The sequence below is a fragment of the Coturnix japonica genome, chromosome 8, assembly GCF_054131305.1.
Source record: "Coturnix japonica strain WE chromosome 8, WE-NBRP24, whole genome shotgun sequence".
NCBI lineage: Eukaryota > Metazoa > Chordata > Aves > Galliformes > Phasianidae > Coturnix > Coturnix japonica.
Window position 1 is genome coordinate 10152504 of NC_140670.1, and position 21059 is coordinate 10173562.

General features: G+C 42.4%; 2 protein-coding genes across 6 annotated transcripts in view; one reads left to right on the forward strand and one right to left on the reverse strand.

Moving 5' to 3' along the window:
* DNAJC12 (DnaJ heat shock protein family (Hsp40) member C12) overlaps positions 1-20896 on the reverse strand; it is a 31961-nt gene extending 11065 nt beyond the window's left edge. The window contains exon 1 of the mRNA XM_085554042.1: positions 20513-20896. Coding sequence (XP_085410168.1) covers positions 20513-20638 — 126 coding nt within the window. The 5' untranslated portion in view covers positions 20639-20896. The remainder of the gene's footprint in view (positions 1-20512) is intronic.
* Positions 7-19436, forward strand: SIRT1 (sirtuin 1). Of its 5 annotated transcripts, XR_014948527.1 has the most exons (10): positions 7-633; positions 2304-2420; positions 3226-3467; positions 4633-4785; positions 7431-7578; positions 9840-9919; positions 12514-12571; positions 14129-14315; positions 15538-16098; positions 17345-19436. XR_014948527.1 is itself a non-coding variant. In XM_015866377.3 (9 exons), exons 1-9 carry the CDS (start codon positions 171-173, stop codon positions 17662-17664), a joined length of 2271 nt encoding a protein of 756 aa, XP_015721863.2. In that variant the 5' UTR covers positions 7-170; the 3' UTR covers positions 17665-19436. The 5 variants fall into 5 exon arrangements, 4 of the variants coding, with proteins under 4 accessions (XP_015721863.2, XP_085410166.1, XP_085410165.1 ...); XM_015866377.3 differs by lacking the exon at positions 12514-12571; XM_015866378.3 differs by lacking the exon at positions 12514-12571 and having other exon boundaries at positions 573-1039.
* Positions 20897-21059: the final 163 nt, after the last annotated feature.

A 21059-nucleotide genomic window follows, 5' to 3' on the forward strand; every position in this document is an offset into this window, starting at 1 on the left:
GTTGTTGCGGCCTCCTCGGGGCGGGCGCCCGCGTGGGCGGCGGCGCGGTCACGTGCCGTGTTTAAATCGCTCCCTGTGGTGGGGGCTGGGCCCGTGGCGGCGGCGCTGCTGCGCGCTGCGCCGGGCGGGACGGAGCCACAGAGGGGGGCGGCGGCGGTTGCTTCTCCAAGATGGCGGACGGGGACGCTCCGCTCCTCCGCCACCGCGACGGCGGACCCGGCGTCCCGGCCGACGGCGCCGAGCCCGCGCCCAAGCGCCAGCGCCTCGACTCGGAACACGGCGTTTGCGGCTGGGGCGCGCCGCCCGCCCACCGCCCCGAGCGGGGCGAGGAGCCGCCTATCGCCGCCGCCGCGGAACCTCCGGGCCAGGAGGAGGCGGCCCTCAGCGCCCACGGAGGCGGCCGGGCGCGGGAGGAGGAGGACGGCGGCGCGACGACGGGCGGCCGGAGCGGCGCGGACAATAGGGCCGGGCGGCGGGGCCTGGCCCGGGCGGAGCCGCCTCCGCAGCCGCGGCAGCGGGGCCGGGGGGAGGGGGCGGAGGCGGCGCCCGGAGAAGACGCGGCGGAGGCGGCCATTGGCTGCGAGCGGGCGCAGCGTTCAAACGGGGCGAGCGGAGCGCCGGCCCCCCAGCCCGGTGAGGACCCGACCCCATCCCCCGTCCCGCCCCGGGGTGGCCGCGGCTCGAGCGGCGAGGGGGAGCTCCGAGCTCGGCCGTCGGCCGCGGCGCCCCGGGCCTCTCTGCTCCGATCGGGCCTCCCCGCTCCGATCGCTATTCGTGCCGGGCCTCGGCGCGATGCTAAGATCGGCCGCGGTGCTGGCAGCGCGCTATTAGAAATGACAACCCAAAGCCCCATTGACTTACGGAATCAAACTCTATGATCCAGAGATGGGAGCGGTCGCTTTCTTTCTGCTTCTTGAAAACTTGCGTGGAAGGGACAGGAGCGGTTGTGCGGCCCCGCTCTTTAAGTAGCTTCGAGTTAGTCTTAGGCTTCAGCAGCTGAAGCGCAAAGTGCTGCACCCTCAGGGAGCTGTGTTTGCAGGTGGGTTTGGAGCACGGCCTGGGCAGCACCAGCACTTGAGCTCGGTCCGCTGTGTTGGGACCGACAGGCCGGGAGGCTTTGGGGTTTTTAAGGTAGTGCTTTAGGAAGAGTCTTTAAAATGCTGTAAGAGACTGCGTTCTGCCTGGGAAGTGATTTCTATTATAAATGCCTTATGTAGAGCCTATTCCTCGAGTCACTCAGATCCTCAGACGTGTTTTGGTTTGTATTGGCTGTCTCTGGCAAGAAGTCCTTTTATTCCTTTGAAGAATCAAGACAGCTCCTTGGGGAGTGTTAAGTTTCAACTGGTACTTTAGGCTGGGTGTCACATCTTATAAATCTGTGATGATGTGTCGAGTCGTTAATGACACAGACTTTGACTTCACATGGCAGACACAATGGTTGTAGTAGAACAGTGTGCCGATGGATGTTTCTCATATTCATAAAGCTTTTCTGTGTAAGATGCTCACTGACTTCACATGTTACCAGACAGAATTGTGATGCTTTAAATACATAAAATCACAGTAAGACATAATGAGTATCCCAGTCCTCTCTAGAGCCCTTATTCTGGGTGCGTGATGAAGTTAGATTGGGTTACTCCAGCTTAGGACCACAAGCAGAGTGCTGGAAGCCAAACCCAAGGTACAGCGGATGATAAACTTAGTGAAGGTGGTTCAGGGCAGCACGTTTTTGTGTCATAAATGAAATACCATTTGAGTGTGTGTGTGGCCAGCTGCAAGATAACAGCACAGCAACATTCTCCTCTCTATCCAGCAAGATAACAGCACAGCAACATTCTCCTCTCTATCCAGCTGTGTGCTTGTGTGCGCTTTTAAATGCTGGGCTCTTAAAACCCCATTGAAGATTGTTTTATAAGGTGCGGAACATTGATTTTATCCAGTTTCACAGTAAGAGCTGAATGGAGTGAGAACCGCATGAGAAAATAGTGGTAATTTTAAAACACTTCACTCTCGGTGAAGGTACAGACAAACTCAGTAACCAACACTGCGTATAATGAACGCCTCATTCATGTCAACGTCAGCCCACTGATGCCAGTATTAATATAGAAATCCTGCAGTAAATCAGAGGCCTGAAAATGTGTTAATAAGCTGAAAAATTAAAACCAACTTAAGTGGTGAAGCTATTTGTTGGCTATTACAGCTGAATGCAATGAATTACAACTTTAGGTTTTGTGATGCATTTAAATGTGCATGAACTGTGCTGCTTGGCTCAGTTTTGTAACTTCCATTGTTGTGCTGTCTTGCAGATAACTTCCTTTTGAGCGATGAAATCATAGCCAATGGTTTCCACTCCTGTGACAGTGATGAAGATGACAGAGCTTCACATGCAAGTTCTAGTGACTGGACCCCAAGACCACGTATAGGTAGAAGCCTATGTAATTATTCTCAGATGCTGCTTGGCTTTGAACACTTGCTTAGTTCTTCCTACTCTTCGGTTGGTTTGAAAATTGTTAGAAGAAATATCAATTATTTAGTTTTCATTAAATACTGCCTGTATCCTGTGTGGTATTGAAAGAACAGTGAACAGAACAGCAGTGCTCCACTTAAAACCTGACCCAGTCGTTACCGCTCTCCTCGTTATGGGTTCACTGTTCAGTACCTTTTAGGTAAACGTATTTGCTGATGGTTATCTTCCATATGTAATGTAGCTACCTTTAGTTTGGGTCCTCTTAGTGTTGCTTCTTAAGACAAACGTATTTTTCTTCTACTGCTCCATTCTTGAGTGTTTCTGGGGCTATAGAAGATCGTCTCTGAAGTCATTACTTTTAGATGACTAATAGAGCAGTGAAAAACCTGTAGATTGATGGACTCTTGTCTTTAGTGATATGTGTATATGCATGTTTGTGCCCTATGAAGCATTGGAAAAACAGTTAAGCCATTAAATGGAGGAACATTGTGAAGGTTGTTGCTAAACGTGTATTTTTGAGAGCCATCCAGCTTGCTATGAGCTGTGATTTTTACTCTAACTGTGCAAAAAATCCACTGCGGGTTAACGTAAAATAGTCATAAAACCCTACCTATATTGTCATTGCTACATTTAGACCAAGATATACAAGGTTTTTGATGCAAGGAATCAAACTGCTTTAATAAAATGAAGTTAGCGTTAATAAACAGAACAATGATTTTACTTGTCTTGGTCAATTTCTGTTTTGTTTTTTATTTCCTCAGGTCCTTATACTTTTGTTCAGCAGCATCTCATGTTAGGAACAGACCCACGGACAATTCTGAAAGACCTGCTCCCAGAAACAATCCCTCCACCTGAACTGGACGATATGACGCTGTGGCAAATTGTCATAAACATTCTTTCAGAACCACCAAAAAGAAAAAAAAGGAAAGATATCAATACTATTGATGATGCGGTGAAACTTCTACAGGAATGCAAAAAAATCATGGTCCTGACAGGAGCTGGGGTACGTATCGCCACAGTGACAGAGTGAGAATATATGCTTGGTTCATTCTTATCCAAAGCCTTATGGCACACTGACAGTCTGACAGTGGCAGTGTTGGTAAGCAGATAATTGGGAAGAGGAGGTACAGCTGTCCTAAAGTGATGCACGCTGCAAGACTGGAGCTTAGACTGGAAATGACGAGATCTCTCTTCTGACAAGAAGCTATTCTTACATATTTAAACTCTTTAACAATTGCTTCCACACAAAATAAGTATGAAATAAAATCACATCTACCAATTTCAGAACACTTTCTACCTTAGTCTTTTTTTCTTTTACAAAGCTAATGACTTTAAGTCTCAGTAAATTTCCTAAAACATCTAATGGAACTAGAAGGGACTAAAAGGCTGGGGATGATGGATGTGTTCAATCAGAGTGCGATTCCATTTCAGTAGACAGTTTTATGTCTCAGGTGCTACCCTACAATGATAAAACTACTCACGGTTTCACTAAACAAAACCGTGAGTTGTCATGAATTTGCAGCTTTACACATGTGTATGAGATACAGTATGAAAGTCCATCATTCTTTTCACCCCTGTTGATTGCACACAGAGGTGTGATTGATGCTGTTCAGAAATGATGGCTAATCCAACTCAGGCCAGCATTGCAGAAAAGCACTGCTACTTCTGTTATCCAGTGTTGTTCTTCCTATAATTGCTATGCCTGTTTCCCCTCCTCTTGTTATAGTATTCTGGGGTAGCACGGGGCAATAAATGAGTCCTTATCGTCTGTTACTGCAGTGCTCAGCTAGTTTATCAGAGGTGTCTTCTCATCAGAAGTGAGATTCCATTTTGTTACTGCATTAGCATGTTAAAGGGAAAAAAATGAGCAACTTTGTGCACTTCTCACATGACTTTCATTAGTAAAAGTTCTGCTGCTCTGTTACTGCCTGTAGGGATTGTGCTGAAGCTTTTAGGGACCAGGTTGTCAAGTTGTGTTTCTGTGCTGCATCTCCTGCTTGTGATCTGGAAATTGGTTTGATTAACACAGAGCACAGACTGGTTTTGTTCTTAATGCATGTGATTGTACGGAGATATGCTTTCCCAAATAGTATTGTCGTAGCTCTTGCTATCATAGTAGCTGTTACAGCCCAGTACCCAGTCTTGCTTATTGCAAAAATATATTTCAGGTGTCTGTGTCTTGTGGAATTCCTGACTTTAGATCAAGAGATGGCATCTATGCACGCCTTGCTGTAGACTTCCCAGACCTTCCAGATCCTCAAGCAATGTTTGATATAGAATACTTCAGAAAGGACCCCAGGCCATTTTTTAAGTTTGCAAAGGTATGGTTTTCTTATTGATCTTATCTTGGTCAGTATAAAAAATACTTCAGATGCGTAAGTGAGATTTTGCACAGCTCTGTTAACAAAAGGGTATCTGTCTGTCTCTCTTTCAACAAGATGGTATTTAATTCACTTAATTCAGTGGCATAATGGCTCTCTCCTTGGCAGGCCTTTGCAAACTATTATATCCTCAAAGATGATACTTTAGTCATTATGCGCAACCGTGCAATATTTTGTTCTTTTTAAAGCCTACTTGGCTGTTCCTGTTATAAGCTCACTCTGCATGCAGCCTTTCTTAGGGCTCTCTGATTCAAGGGACGATAAATAACATTTTGTCATCATTTTACAAGTCCTTGAAATTTTTAGCTGCAGTTACATTCACTGGAAAATAAAATGAGAAACTTTTGGCAGGCACACAAGTAATGTGGAAAACTAGATTTGAATTTGATGTGCTGTAGCACGCTGTTTCGTGTCATGCTGCATGGTCACGTTATCACTTCATGGTTAGGAGGAGCGAAGCAATTTCATGTGCTGATAAGTTTGATCCTGCTTCAGGTTTTGATGGAGCTGACGTGAATGGATCTGTATTTGAAAAGTAAAGGTGGTCTTTTCTTTAAGAAATGACTGTTCATTTCTCAGAAGGGAGGACGGAGCCATTTTCTGGGAGATATTTGCGATGCTAAGCAGATCAATTAAAAACACCCCAGAGACGAGAAGGAAATATGGAATCAAAGTATTTTTATAGGACCTGTAAGGACTCCTGAGAATCCATCGCTGCTCACTGTACTTGCTGTTTCCTCCCTTTGCACACAGTTTGTACTACTGCTGTTATTGATCCAAAGCTTGGAAACATGGATGCATTCCTTAGTTGCTTGGCTTTCTTCAAAGCATCCTATCCAAATTCTAATGTATTTTGCTGTCCATTAGTATATACATTGCTTTGACTTCTGAATATGGGAGGAGGGGAAGAGGAACCAACTTCATGAGGTCTGCCTATATGGATATTTTACCAGAACGGTTCAGATTTAATTTGGCAGCTGTTTTTTAGTGACATAATTTCATCTGGTATTAAAAGCAAACAACAACAAACACACACACACACACAAAGCCCTGAAACACAATAGCAACTCTGAAAGCTATTTGCTCTGTCAGAGCAGTGGCTGATTTACTCAACCAACATACTTGGACCCAGAAATTAATGTTTCACTTCAGTACATACATTTTAAGGCACAGCTACTCTACCTGGGCTTTGCTCCATTTTTGACGTACTTTTCAATGAGCACTATTGGCTTTGCCTCGTTTCCCATCTCTTTGTATGTCTGTGCCAAGAAATTCACCCTTTTATAGCTGTATGGATGTGCATTTTTTGGTTCTCTTGTCAGTCTTTCCTCACTGCTGCTGCCATAAACTCAATTTGCCTCCTGCTTCATTGATTCCTCTGTACAAGTGTTTGTTTCCATTTGTTCAGTGTAAAGTCAGTTCTTTATTTCCTATAATTATTCTCTCCCATGGAACCCATATTTGTTTGTTTGGTTACTGGTGGCAGAGCACGTCTTGCTTTTTCAGACTAAGATAGAAAAGCTCTCGGGACCATAACACTGCTATGAGCAATTGTTGATAACTGCTGCAGTTCAAATCCAAAGATCTATATAGCTTCAGAAAGAGTAACTTGAAATATTTGGGTGAAAAACAAATCCCCTCCTTCTTGCTTACTTTCTGTACAAAGGGCCAAGTTCCCCAGGTGTGTACAGCCCAGTTGCTGTTCAGTGCCAAAAGAGTGACAGGAGAGCAGAGGGCCTGGAATTCAAGCTCTTCTTTAGAGGTGCTCCTAAGCAATAGAGTGCTGCTGCTTCCAGCCTCCTTGTCACACAGCAACCAGAGGTACTGCCTGGCTGGTCAGCTCCAGGGAGAGGTTCTTTGTGCAAAGCTTTCAGCTGAGTGCCCACATGTGTTTTTTCTTCTGGCAAGCTCCTTTATTCACAGAGGAGACATCAAATAATTCCATAGATTTTGCACATTTCTTCCTGTATACACCTTTGAAATGCCTACCTCCTCTTCCCTGATATAGCAGAAAGGCTGAGCATCTGCCTGGGCCAGTGGAATTGTTCTTCTAAGCCACATGGTTTTGCATTGCTGACTGTTGTAACTGAATAAATTGGTAAAGCTGGTCTCAGTGCCACCTGCTTTCGGCTTTATGGCCAATTTGTAGTTCTGTTTGCTAGTGAATGAGGGTCCAGAAATGGCTGCCAGTGCAGCTGATGAGTAAAAACTGTTCATCTTTAACCAAAAGACCAGAATCAGAGTTCCTCACAATTTTTTTTTGTCTGACTGCAGTAGAATCGTGTCTCTAATAAAAATACTGAGGAAGAAGGGGAAGAAAACAGTTCATGTTTTATAGTTCACAAAACTAGAGAAGACCTAGACCTTGTTCTTGTGCTGCCTGAAGAGCAAAGTACCAGCTGCTATAAGGAGCAGTTCATCCTGGTATGATGAGAAGTTCAGCTGGTAAAAGAAGAGTTAGATCTGAGAAGAAAGGGCAAAATGCAAAGGGGATGATTACAGAAAATGAGCACATAATCGCTGCCTTTGGAATAAATATGCTGTGTATTCATATACGCTTTCTCATTTACTTTTGAACTCCATAGGAAATCTATCCGGGCCAATTCCAGCCATCTCTCTGCCACAAGTTCATAGCTTTGATGGATAAAGAAGGAAAATTGCTTCGTAACTATACTCAGAACATAGACACATTGGAACAGGTTGCAGGAATCCAAAGGATAATTCAGTGTCATGGTCAGTAATTTCAGATTCCCTTTTCTTGTTTTTTATGCGTAGGAATGATATTTACTGCTCTATGTGACAAGGTAACTGCTAGTGGTGTTGATATTTTCCTTCAACTGGTATTTCTCCGAAACAAATACTCTGCTTTTAAAGTAGTGGTTAGTATATTAGGTGAAATTATTACCACTAACTGAAGAAAACATTGCAGAGAGAGAGACTGAGAAACATCTTCTTCAGATGCATCCACAACAATCCAATTTCATATTTGTAGACAACGCTTTCATATCTTGGGTTATTTCATGAAACGCAGTAATCTTTCTTTAATTTGAACTTAGTGAAGTTTAGAATTTTTTTTAAAACTGTTTCTTGGTATGTTCCACCACGCTTCTCAAATTCAACAGGAGAATGAATAGAAAGCCGTGTCCCCAAGTCAGTGGGAAGATGAAGGACCAGACAAGGATAAGCTTGGCCAAAGGCATGTGTATTTCATGAGCCTCTGCTGCTTACATGATTGTACTTTACAACTTGAAAATGTTGCCTTTCTTTTTTTTCCCTTTTTGGAGTTAGTTCAGTTATTTAAAGTGTCAGCAGTAGAACTGGAACTGAAGAAGTTAACCTCTGAGTTATAAGAGCAATAACCCTTGGTCTCCCATGAAGAACACAGGGCTGCTGTCCTAGCAATGGGCAAGATCAAATATCAGGAAAGAATTATCACCCGATGGCCTTTCCAACAATCCTAACATCAAGCTAGGGAAGCTGTAGTTCCTTTTTCCTGTAACATACCCACTGTTGAAGCTGGTACTGTTACCACGGTATCCCAAGTGATCTCTGGATGCAGTGATACCCTGTTCTTCTTTGTCTCAGCTGTTAGCAGTGCAGCGACGCCAGCCTGGTACCAGAGGTGGCAATCTGCCCATTAATTACAACTGTTTCTTGTGGAGTTCTGCTTCTCTGGGGATCAGGCTCATCTTTTTATCTACAGACTTTGAGTCAGTGGATTTGTCGAGTTTCTTCATTCAGAGAGAGTAAATGCAATGCTCTGTCATAGTAATCAAAGAGAACAGAATAGAATCCACCCCACAGAATAACCCAAACCTAACTCTGGTTTTCATACGTATTCAGCATCTGATGCATTTTCTTTTGGATGCCATTCCTAATTAGGTATTTATCACAAAATTCTTACTCAGCTGTGTTTTTGCACATTGCGGACACACACAAATGTTGGCTTTGTTGTTTCTTTTTTCAGTTGCATGATACAGTAATTAGATTTCAGGCCAGCATTGCCATATATCTTATTAGTTGATTTTCAAATAAAAAATATTCTATTATTGGATTCTGAGGCTTTTGGAAGTTAGCAAAGGTTATTTTGAGCCCATTACGCTATCCACACTGCAGTTACACTGCTTAACGCTGGCAGTGGTTAAAGAGAAACTGACGGTAGTTATTTAAAGGTTTGTGCTTCAGTATCTGTTGTCTGTCTGTGAGAGCTTGACACGTTCCACAGACATCCCCAAATTATTTTTTTAAGCCTTGTTTCATAGTTAAGACAAATCTGACAATTCCTCACTTCATTCTTCAATGTCCTGTCAACTTTTAGCAGTACTCCTTGCACAGGCACAAGGCCTCGACGGGTAAATGTATGCACCAAAAAGCCACTCTGGTTTGTCACAGTTTCCCACTGTTAACATGTGTTAGCCAGCAGGTGAGGTTTGCTTTCAGACAGGGCTGCAAGAGCACCAGAGAGCAATTTTACACAATCTTGCTGAACAGTGAACATGGTAGCCAAGCTGTATACTAAGTTTGGAGCACTATTCTAATGGGAACAACATAGCTGTAACTGTTGACAGTTTCTGAGAGGAACAGTGCTGTTACTTAGTTGATTATAATGAAGTCATAGCAAATGCGTTTTCACAGTTACTTTACTCTTTGAAAGGCAGCTGAAATTGGTGTGGGTTCATGTCCTGCTCTGATGATGCAGGGCTGTCACCACTTCTATTACTCGTATAAAGATGGAAAGGGAAAGTAGGGGAGCCATCCAGCATATTTTGTGCTTTCATATATTCAGTAAATCCTCCTCCTAAAACACTTTCTCCTTGCTAACATCTACAACTACCTTTAGTACTACAGGCATCTCCTCTTCATTTAAAAATAGTTTTTAAGGACTTTAACTGTTTTTTGTTAGCACTGCAATTTAACAGCCTTTGTGTCGTAACATCTTTGGCAAAAAGACCAAATCTGAAAGTCCTCACTTCTACCATATTTTTTCCCCCAAGGTTCATTTGCAACAGCTTCCTGCCTGATCTGTAAATACAAAGTTGATTGTGAAGTTGTTCGAGGAGATATTTTCAATCAGGTAAAAACTCACTTTAAATCACTGCAGCTCTCTGATAATCAGCTTGAAAACAAAATGAAGCATTGCTTAAAGGATCTGCACTTTTAAAACGTATAAGAGGGAAAAAAGAAAAAAAAAAAAAAAAGCTTTCCTTGTTTCCTATGTACCTATCTATATTTTAGCATTTGCTCTTGTATTTAAAAAATATACTCAGTTATTACACTGTAGCAATTAGGTAATGGAGAAGAAGTAGAACCAAAACTGTTATAGGTTATTTCTAAAGGCAGTTCTGAGAAGAGCAGAAGTTAATGCGGTAAGTAGAAAGTTGGATTTATACCTGCCTTAGGGTAATCTGAGCTCTCAGGCACACTGAGAATGCATTTCTAGCTATTTATAACGTCAGTCGCTCTTAAAGCATTTACCTGCATTCAACATGTTGAAATTGTAGATGAAGCACGGAGAAAATGCTAACATAAAGCAGCGTCTGAGCAAGGACAAAGCAAGATGTCTGACTGGCACTTTTAAGAACTGCCAAACTATTTTATGTTCTGAATGCCTCACATCTGGGTGCAAAGTACTTCATGATCAAGCCCAGAGTTAGTTCTGCTCCAGCAGAGTAGAATAAGCTTTGCCTTGGTCAGACCCTCTTTGCTTTTCTTCTCTGTCTTTCAACAGAGACAGTTCTCTGATAAAAAGATTGTCTATATAAATGGAAAGGCACTTTTCTTCGGTATTTGCATGTTTTTCAATAAATACGAGTCCACAGTTGCAGTTTTAAATGAGAAAACATCTTTTAAACATTCTGTCTGAACTGTCTTATGAAAAGCTGTCTCTGGATTCTGTTTGACTTCAAGTTTTATGAAGTGTCAATATCAGAAGACTGATGCTTTGTGGCTTTGTAATGCTGAACACCTGTGAGGTCCGTTTTACTCTATTAACATTGTTCTTGAGAATTTTACCTTAGAGATGTCTGCTGCTTCTTTATCTCAAAGCCAGTTGGTTGGGATTTGGGCTTTGTTTTTCTTTCCCTTCTGAACAAGTGCTCCTAAGTATGGTGTGTAGTTTTCTGTTTTGATTGTTAGTTTAAGCATTCCTTCTAACAACACTTCAATCAATGCACTTTCATATGTTGAACTGAACTCGTGCCCTAACGGCTCATGGCCAGTAGTGGGAAAATAAAGATGGGAAGAGAAGCTTGTACAACAGTACTTCTGAACAAGGAGGTTTTTTCCTCAAGGAAGAAACATTCAATGCATCAGTCCTAATCTTACAGTACTGTAAAGGCAGCAGCAGCAGTCCTAGATAAACATAATGAGAAGGTGTTAGAAAAGGATGCTCACCTGTATCTAAAAATCCAGGCTCACAGGAAAATTCCACAAAGGAGTGATCTCTACGAAAATCTTCCTCAGTGGCAGTCAGCCCTTAAATGAGGTGTAAGAGAGGTGCAGCCAGGCTCTACCCATTCCAGTCACACAGCTGAATTGCCTTCACCTGTGCTCCTGGGGCTGACCGGGTCCTTTCCCCAGGTGCTCAAGTGGTTCAGGCCATGACTCAACAGTTTCAATATGTTAAACAGGTATATTTTTCCAGAACAGACTGTAGCTGTTATACTGAGTTACTGTTACTCCAGAAATTGAACACAGTTATTGTTGTGTGTGTATCTTAATGTATATAATGAGAAATAGCACCATCAGAAAAAGAGTATCCTTAAAAAAAAAAAAATAGTTCAATTTACCATCACTATCTCTGCTTCCCAAATCAGTGCTACGCAGTTGGTTTTTCTGTTGCTTCTCTAGAATGAATTAATTCCTTAGTTATCAAAAGGAACTGGTTTTGTACTTGTGAAACAAAGCACTGCCAATTCCAACAGCTCTTTTCTCTAGAAATAGTTTGGTGAGTTAGTCCCAACAGGACGCTGTTTGTATTCTCTGCTGTCCTCCACTGCTTAGAAGTTCAGTTATATGTGAGCCCAGATCCTGTTTTCCATAAAAGAAAGATTAGCTTTCCTTTGCTCTGGTCCTTCCTTTGACAGTTTTAAGTGCTTCACAACAAAATAAGTCTATTTAGCATCTTCCTGGCAGGATTTCCTTTCAACATACTGGATATTGATACTTAAAAAAACCCACCAGTTCCTCACTGCTGCTTTTTATTCTTTTTGCCAGTCCCAAGGTAGCACACTGGTTCCCTGCAGCACAATTCCATTTCTAGGTTGCTGTACACAGCCATCCTGCTACTCAAGATGTGGCAGCATCTATAAATCCCAGAGGAAGAAAACGCACCTAAGTTGAACTGTTTTAGATTACTTTCAAAAACGCCTATTTGTGCCTTTGACTACTTCAAGCAGTTTCAAGAAACAGCAAAGGCATCTCAGATTTAGGATGTAAAGGCCCACAGAAACATGCACCTGTTTGTGGATGTTCTCAAACCAACACAATCTTTACTGATTTTGTTTTTGGTGCATCCACAGCCGATGAGGAATTCCACTTTTCCTTCATTAGACAAATTCAGCAGCAGAGGTGGTGTGGTTGTGGGCTGTGCTGCCCCTGGAGGGAGGGAGGATCCTAGGCAGCTGAGCGGCCAGCTATTGAGCCTTAACTTCTTGGTATCAATTTCAGCTCTTGGAATAGATCTCCCCCTTACTGATGACCTTTCTGAGGATTAGCGGAGGAGCTGGTGAGTAGAGTAGTGCTGAAACCTATTTATGGGCCCCTTTACATTAACTCATGATTTGGGCAGGGACAGCAGTTGCTGTTCACAGATCCAATAAATAACATTATCGGACTTCCTGTGGGAGATGATGGAAACAACTACTATCAGCATCTTTTTAAACTAAATCAGAAGTTAGAGATCTCTTTTTTCTTCCTAATACAGAGCAAACAATTTTACTTCCTAAATCTGATTTAAAATGCAAACACATTGCTTCCTCCAGCAGAAGTCGCAGGGTAAAAAGCATCAGAGAAGTTCCAGATGTTGGTGTTTTGTTGCTTTCTTTCTAATATGTAAAGATCCAAAGAAAAAAAAGTCAAGGTTTTTTTTTCTTCCCTACTCTGTTTTGGGGGATTATTTAAGATGGTTGAGCTGTTAGTCCTTACCTTGGGTAACACGATGAAGATTTTCTCTGTACCACTTTCTAGTTCTTGTGCTATATTGCTTCTTACACATTGCTACTAGGGTGATTTCTTCAAAGAAAGATTAGATTATTCAAAGACTTGAATTCTGGAAAAGGTTCTTTCACACCACAGAAGCAGCTTTTTACTTGTGATGCTTTCTCAGATGGAAAGCATTGTCTTTGGTCCCACAACAGTTATCAAAAACCAGCAGTTGTGTGTTTGTCTTTTTCTTTTTTTAAAAAACATTTTCCTATGATAACAGGTTTCATCCATCTCTTTATGCCTTTATAAAGCACTAGTTTGCTTGGAGGACTGTAGCTGTATTTAACTCCTTAGGTCTATTCTGGGGTATTTTACTTTAGAGACTACAGCTGAGAAAATAATTTGCTCAGTAGCAAAGCCCTGTCTGTCTATATTTGCATCGCTCACCTGTTTGCTTTTCTTCTCCTTGAAAAAGTATTAAGTTGAAAGAGGTCAAAAAGGTCAGAAAACCCTGTGGTTTCAAGAGAAAAAGGACTCTGCTTCTCCACGAGCATAACCAGCATCTACTATCGCTCCGCTCTTAGAAGAATTGGGAAATTTTAAAAGGGAGACCACACAAAAGCTCCTCCCCTGTTCTTGTTCTGTGTGCTTTTGCTAGCCACTTGCTACAGCGCCACGTTGCTTCATGCAACCTCTCTCTTTGGAGAAGAGAAAGCAGAGAGGTAATGCTCTATAACATGCTGTTTGATTAGGAAGGGGCGCATAACAGATTGTATAATGGAAACTGATAGTGAAAGTAAAGCTTTTGTTCTGATTAAACCAATGAATTATCTTCCTTTCCACTAGGAGGTGATTACACATTAGTGCTGAGTATGACACGTAGATTTTGGCTTAGTTGTTTGCTAAGAACAGAGGTGTAGACTTTCCTTGTTTCTCCATTTTGACATAAAAAGACTCCTTCATTCTCAATGTAGTTCTGTGTGCAGAGTAGAGTAAGAAATGCATTCATTCACAGGAAAAAAATAAACGAGGAAATATCACTGAAGCTTCTGTCTTACACCAGAATAAGTCACTGTGCATTGCTAAAATCTGTGGCACCTTAAAAGCCTCAATAGTGATATAAGCTGCTCTATTGCAGATTGTTCCTAGATGTCCTCGCTGTCCGCCTGATGAGCCACTTGCTATCATGAAGCCTGACATAGTGTTCTTCGGAGAGAATTTACCTGAGCAGTTCCATCGTGCCATGAAGTACGACAAAAATGAAGTCGATCTCCTTATTGTCATTGGGTCTTCACTGAAAGTAAGACCAGTAGCATTGATTCCAAGTAAGTGACTGACATTGGAAATTTCTTCTTTCAAAAAATGGGATGAAATTAAAATTCTCAGTTAAGAGTTCCAGTTCTGAGTGTTTTTTCTATGCCTAAGGCAGAGGAGAGATCTCAAAGTAATAAATCTATAAGCCAGAGAACCACTGTGCTAAAAGTTAAATGTCTTTGTTCTGAGACGAATGTATTTCTCTCCCTGTTCATAATATGCTTCTGGAATTGTGAGATTTAGAGAGTAATTGTCTTTTAAAAGATAAATGTAGTGTCAAAAAAAAAAAAAAAAAAAAAAAGAAAAGAAAAAAGAAAATGGAACAGGTACATCAGGTGTTTAAGCAGTAATTAAAGTCAATGTGCTAAACAATACATAGTAGGCAGTACATAGTGTACAGCCACTTGGGTCCTTACTTCTTAAAGGTGATAAGGAAAACTATCCGTGCTACTACAAAATAAGTCCTTCAGGAGGTCTGAGAAAATACAAGTGCAGGTTAATTATTTGCCTATTAAACACACAACCTAACTTGCACTTTTAACACTCAAGCCTGAGAAGGGCCTGCACCAACCATCTGCTGCTCAGTGGGGACAGAGCCACATCCAGCACTTCTGTAGTAACACCCTCTTTTCTTTATACAAGAGGCAGAGCCTTGTGTTCAGGCTGATGGGAAAGTTAGGATCCACAAATCACTGCTCCATCCACAAACTGAATTTCATTAGTTGGTTATCTGAAGAACCAGTCAATACCAGGCTATCAGATTGTGGGGTTTTGGAGCCCCAGATGTGTTAAGCAAACCCTTACATCACAGACTGTACCTGCAGATATTCTGACCTAATTAAGAGAAAGTCAGTTAACAACAGTACCTTCTTTGTGCGCACTGAAGTGCATCAAATGAATGCACAAGATCACTGCAGTCCTTCAAAGAAATTACAGTACTCTAATAATCTTGTAATAACACGTGACCAAACATTGCTGTAGTCAACATTTTTGCGCACGGGTTTCTTAGTGGTGAAATAGAAGAACACCTTATACTGCAAGAAACGGGGAAATCTAGATAGACTACACAGGCACAGCACCTCACACTGCCGCTCAGCTTTGTTACATTCAAGATTTGCTTGTCTTCAGACAGACCTTGAAGACATCTCTGAGAAATGAAGTCTTTTTGGAAGACCTTTGGTAGAAAGTAAAACCAAAATGCCTGTCCTCAAACTGTCTTCTCTGTGTTTTTAGGTTCCATCCCTCATGAAGTGCCTCAGATCTTAATTAATAGGGAACCTCTGCCTCATCTACACTTTGACGTGGAGCTTCTTGGAGACTGTGACGTTATTATTAATGAATTATGTCAAAGGTTAGGTAGTGAATATACAAAACTTTGCTACAACTCAGTAAAACTTTCAGAAATAACAGAAAAGCCTCCACGAATGCACAGAGAGCTGGAAATGCACTCAGCTGAGCTGCCGCCTACACCCTTAAACATTTCGGAAGACTCTGGATCACCAGAACAAATGACTCCACCGGATACTTCGGTGGCACCCTCAGAACACGCAGCTGAATGTAAGGTAGAAAACTGTGATCCTGCCTCTGAAACTAAAGGGATCTGCACAGAGGAAAAGCTTCAAGACACACAGGCATCCTCTGAAAACCCTGAAAATACTTCTAGTGAATTAATGAACTCTGAAACAATGAAGGAAAATGGAACCAACAATGGAGAAAGCAAAGAAAAAAATGAAATAGTGAAGAAGTGCTGGGCAAACAGATCTGCAAAAGAACAGATTAGCAAAAGGCTGGATGGTAAGTGTTAACTTACTTCATTCTCTTGCAGATTTTGACTTACGCGTTTATTCTAGACTTCCTTTAAAGCAATAAATAAGTTGCCCTTGAGGGAATCAGTGTTTTTTTTTTTGTGGTTATTTCTGCTCAGAAAAGTATCTACTTTTTTCATTGTCAATGCAGAGTTTATTTCTTTCAGAGGAGCCAATAGGAAAACTCTAATTGAGAATTAATTTTATAATCAGTGATTACTGAATGGTTTTAAATTGAGACAGGGGAGGATGTTTTTCACCCAGAGGGTGGTGGTGCACTGGAACAGGTTGCCCAAGGAGGCTGTGGATGCCCCATCCCTGGAGGCATTCAAGGCCAGGCTGGATGTGGCTCTGGGCAGCCTGGTCTGGTGGTTGCACACGGCAGGGAGTTGGAACTGGATGATCTTTGTGGTCCTTTTCAACCCAGGCCATTCTGTGATTCTGTGACTACAAACTCCCTAGAAAGATCAGAGTTCAAGAGGCAGAAGCTAAGTATCAAAAATAAACACACCTGTCTTACATTTTCTAATGCGTTTCCAGAAAAACTGTATCAATCTTGGCATTTTAAACACTATGTCCCAACTCTGTTCTGTAGCAGTGAGGGACCAAAGTCACCACAAGATTCGAAAAGCAAATCACACAGCTGGAGCCAGGCACATTCCAAAGGAAACATCAGCCTTTCCACAGAAGCCTTCCGTTGTGCAGTCTGTTAACTGATGTAACAAGTAATTGAGCTACAAAGTCAGTGAGGATGGGGAATCAAGAATTAAGTTGCAGTTTTCCTAAAGCAAAGTCTGTCTGAATTTTGTCAAGCACTCTGTGTGCTGGGTACCAATTCTATGGTACAACCAGTTGCATTCTAGCTGTGAATACAAGTACCAATAAAAAGCTCTCAAACATTAGTTTAAACACTGCTTTTACATCAAAGGGAGGGAGGAGAGGAAACAGCTTCTCAGAAAAGCATGCATTAAATGCTGTTTCTAACACACTGAAGTACAAATTTCTAATGTAATCTTATTTGTCATATTAGCTTAACTTTTGAAAATACACCTACGCAGGTATTTTTTAAGCAGAAGTCTGCAAGATCTTGTCTGAATAATTTCAGCTTTTTGTTTCTGTTGGGCAGCCCACTCTAGTTGCCCCTGCTTGAGTAGGGCCATTGGATCAGATGATCTCCAGAGCTCCCTTCCTATCTCAACCGTTCTGTGATACTGACTTGTTAAATTCTGTTTCAGGTACTCAGTATCTATTTTTACCACCCAATCGCTATATTTTCCACGGAGCTGAGGTATACTCAGATTCTGAAGATGATATGATATCTTCCAGCTCCTGTGGGAGCAGTAGCGAAAGCGGCTCGTGTCGCAGTCAGAGCTTAGATGTGGAGGATGAGAGCGAGATCGAAGAGTTTTACAATGGCATAGAGGATGAGGATGCTCCAGAAAGGGAAGAGGATGCTGCATTTGGGGAAGATGGAGTTGAGCAAGATGCAGCTGATGAATCAGCTTACACAAATGAAGCTGCAGGGAACGATCATCCAACAAGCACCAAGTTGTAAAGTGCGATCACTGGTTACAGGAATTTTCCACCAGCATTAGGAGCTTTGGCATGTCAGGATGAATGTTTACGTCTGGATTTAGAGCAAGGAAACCATAAGGATGTGGTGTTTATAAACAACTGAAACAGATTTTCATGCTTAGTTTTTTACCTTTTTCAATAAAATTCTCTTACTGCACACTCAACACTAACTTTTTTTTTTAAGGTACTAGGAATATCTAAGCAATTATTACTATGTTCACTTTTAAGTCATCTGTCCGATCAGGCATCCATGTATATAATACCTATTTTGCATAATAAATTTCAGCTTATATTATTTTTAAACAGTTTTGAAAAAGCCATTGGAATGTTAAACTAATATAAAGGGAACAGCTAATTTAGACCAAAGAATGGTATTATCACACTTCTTGCTTTGTAACAGTTTGGTTTATTTAAAACTTCTGACGCTTCTGCTAAACCTTTCGTTCTCGCATAGCCTATCATTAAACACTGGCATTTTCTAAGACCTACTGTGGCAGCTAATTTTTTTGCTTTAACAGTTAGTTTGTATGTTTGAGACATACTTAAATGTGAGTAGATAGTTAAAAATGGAAACAAGACAGTAAGCACTTGAAAACTCCTGATCTTTGTTAGACTGATAAGAAGTGCTGTGAAAATGCTTCAGTTACTGAGCTTAACACTTCCTGTGGACATGAAGCAGTGTTGACATTGGCTCCTTAGCAATTATAATACTGGAACACCAGTATTTTAAACAAAATGGATTCCCAATGGTAGAAGTTTTTCATGTTGTATACAAAAAGTCAAATATAGCGCAGCTTGCATTAACAATAGTATTTGATAATTGCCAAGGCTGTAACGTGGAGGCTTGGCTGAGTACACAATAATGTTCCTACCAGCACATGGGAAGGCGTGGAAACCAAATCTCTTCCTGTAATACCTACAGAAGTAACAGAATTGGAAGAAACTTGCTCAGAGAGCAACAGGCTCTGCTGCTACTGCTGTGTGGGTGAAATACAGATTAATCGCCTCACCTGGAGACGTGCTGCTTCCAGTGATGTCCCAGATGGGGAACGCGACTTTCCGCCTGCTAGCTCCAACGTGCATCTTAGAATCAAAGCAGCTACTCCAATTACCACATCGCGTATTAAAGTGCTAAGCTGCCTTACAACTGGATGTTGCAAATTTTCAAGTGCGGATTGTTTCCAAGCCTTTAGAATTATTTTGTACAATTGCACAGTGCAGTAGTAAGTGAATCAGCATTTTTTATATAAACCACTTTTTCAACATTGGCCCGAATGAACTCCACGATGTAGATTATTCATATACTTTGCTTTAATATTTATTACATTTTGGAGATGTATAGTAGCTGTTCTTTGAACATAAGATACATCACTTAAGAAATATTTAAGAACAGCTTTCTGTATTCATCTAAAAATGTTGGCATGTTGTCTCATTGTCCAAATTTAATACAGCTCTTATTTGGCTACACTAAAGAATGCAATATGTTTAGTTTTCACTTGCATGTTACAATGTATTAGTTTGTGCTATAGGAGATATTTTAAATTGAAATACTTTGTTTTAAATTATTTTTACAGTGAGGATTGTTTTCTGCTCTTTTATATTGTATATAGTGTCTTTTATGTAATCTACTGGCATATGTTTTGTAGAAGACTGTTTAAAATGACCGGCTATCTTCCTGCAACTTTTGAAATACAAAACCAGTGTTTTATACTCGTACACTCTGTTCTAAAGTCTATTAAAATCATCATTTGATTTTTGGTTTCCGTTAATTTCTGGTTAGCTCCTAAGAACTTAACTAAAGATGCCCTACAAAGCTTTAAGTGAGGTCCTGGGTACTCTACAGTAAATTGCCTTTTATGCCTGCCCCCTGTGGGAGCAAAGCCCCAGTAAAGCTGCACTGGTACAGCAACATCTGGAACCACAACGCAGTTTGTCCTTCAGAACAATCTTATCTTCTTCCAAGCCCTGTGCTGCATTTAGATGTATTCACTGAGCAGTCCTGCTTGCTCCTACATAGCAAGGGGTTCTGAATTAGCTACAGTGACATCAGAGTCAGAACAGTACCCTTAAAACAGTCACTCTCTAGTTAGTGTTTTTAAGGTGACACTTGAGCTGCTAGCACTTCCCAGGAAAAGTGATGTATAACAGCATACACAATGTTCACTGTTGAGACTCAAGGCCCAAGGAGCAGTGAGGGAACACACGGGAAAGCAGATACAGTAAAGCAAACCACTGCACACACTGAAACTGTGCAACTTACTGCCACAGGACACTGTAGGAGCTATAAGTGCCCTGAAAGAGGAAAGGGAGCAATGCAGGTTGATGGGATGGGGGGGTTCCCAAACAGAGCTCATGTTCCTTGATGCTCTCCCCGAAGCACCTGGACCACTACACATGGAGACAGCTTTCACACCAGGGGAACCCAGCAGCAGCTCCCAGCGCTGCACAGAACCGAGTGCTGACAGCCAGCACCGCAGGGCACACCCTGAGCACGGCTCTCTCGGCTCCACACCACCACACAGCTTTCAACGACTCAGTTTCTCAGCAGACACAGAGCAGCGCTCTGTGACAACGCACCCTCGGTTCCTTCACTCGCCCAGCGCCGCGCAGCACTAAGTAACGACAGACTGCCCTTAACCCACAACTGAAGAGCTCTGAAACAACACAAAGACAACTCTCGCTGTTGTTTTACCCGTGTCTACCACTCCTAACGCCTGGAGGCAGCAGAGCAGCAAGCACAAACTGTGACGGAAGGAAAGCAGCTCTCCCACACTTGGCGGGCGGCTGAGGTAGAGGCCCCCAGTGACCGACAGCAGCGCTCCACTTACCGCCAACACAGCGGGATCCAGCAGGACGGACAGCCCAGCGCCGAGAGACGAGAAGCGGCCCTGAGAGCCGCCCCCAACACGCCCAGCTGTGCTGCATTTAAATACAGGCCCCAGAAAGGGAAGCATCCAGGGCAGGCCGGGGACACGAGCTACCTGCCAGCAAGGCGTTCCAAGGCTCCGCGGGCAGCGGCAGACCCAGCTCCTCCCTCAGGCACAGGTGCGGCCTCGCCCACTCCTCGTACCTAGGGCAGCTGAAGCCCCGCGGTACCTGCACCCCCAGAGCACTAAGCACAGGTTAGGAAGCACACCTAGGCAGCCTCTATACCGAATTAAGGCACAAACAGATGAGTTTCAGCTCTACCATCTGGCTAATCGTTTCTGTAGGAGGCTGGGAGTACAGCCCACCACCTCTGCTCTGTAACAGCAAGGCTGGGCTATCTGCTTAAGAGAGAAGGAAAAATCACTTCCAGCCTCTGCAAAAGCCTCCGAAGTCAAATCCTTCTGCCTCACACAGCATTTTCTTTTACCCCAGCTCACATTGCCAGCA

Bases quoted from the DNA above. Each gene is read 5' to 3' on its own strand.
- SIRT1 (XM_015866377.3), top strand. From the start codon at position 171: ATGGCGGACGGGGACGCTCCGCTCCTCCGCCACCGCGACGGCGGACCC. The intron at 3,468-4,632 runs GTACGTATCGCC...AATATATTTCAG, and splicing joins TGGTCCTGACAGGAGCTGGG to GTGTCTGTGTCTTGTGGAAT. The intron at 9,920-14,128 runs GTAAAAACTCAC...GCTCTATTGCAG, and splicing joins GAGGAGATATTTTCAATCAG to ATTGTTCCTAGATGTCCTCG.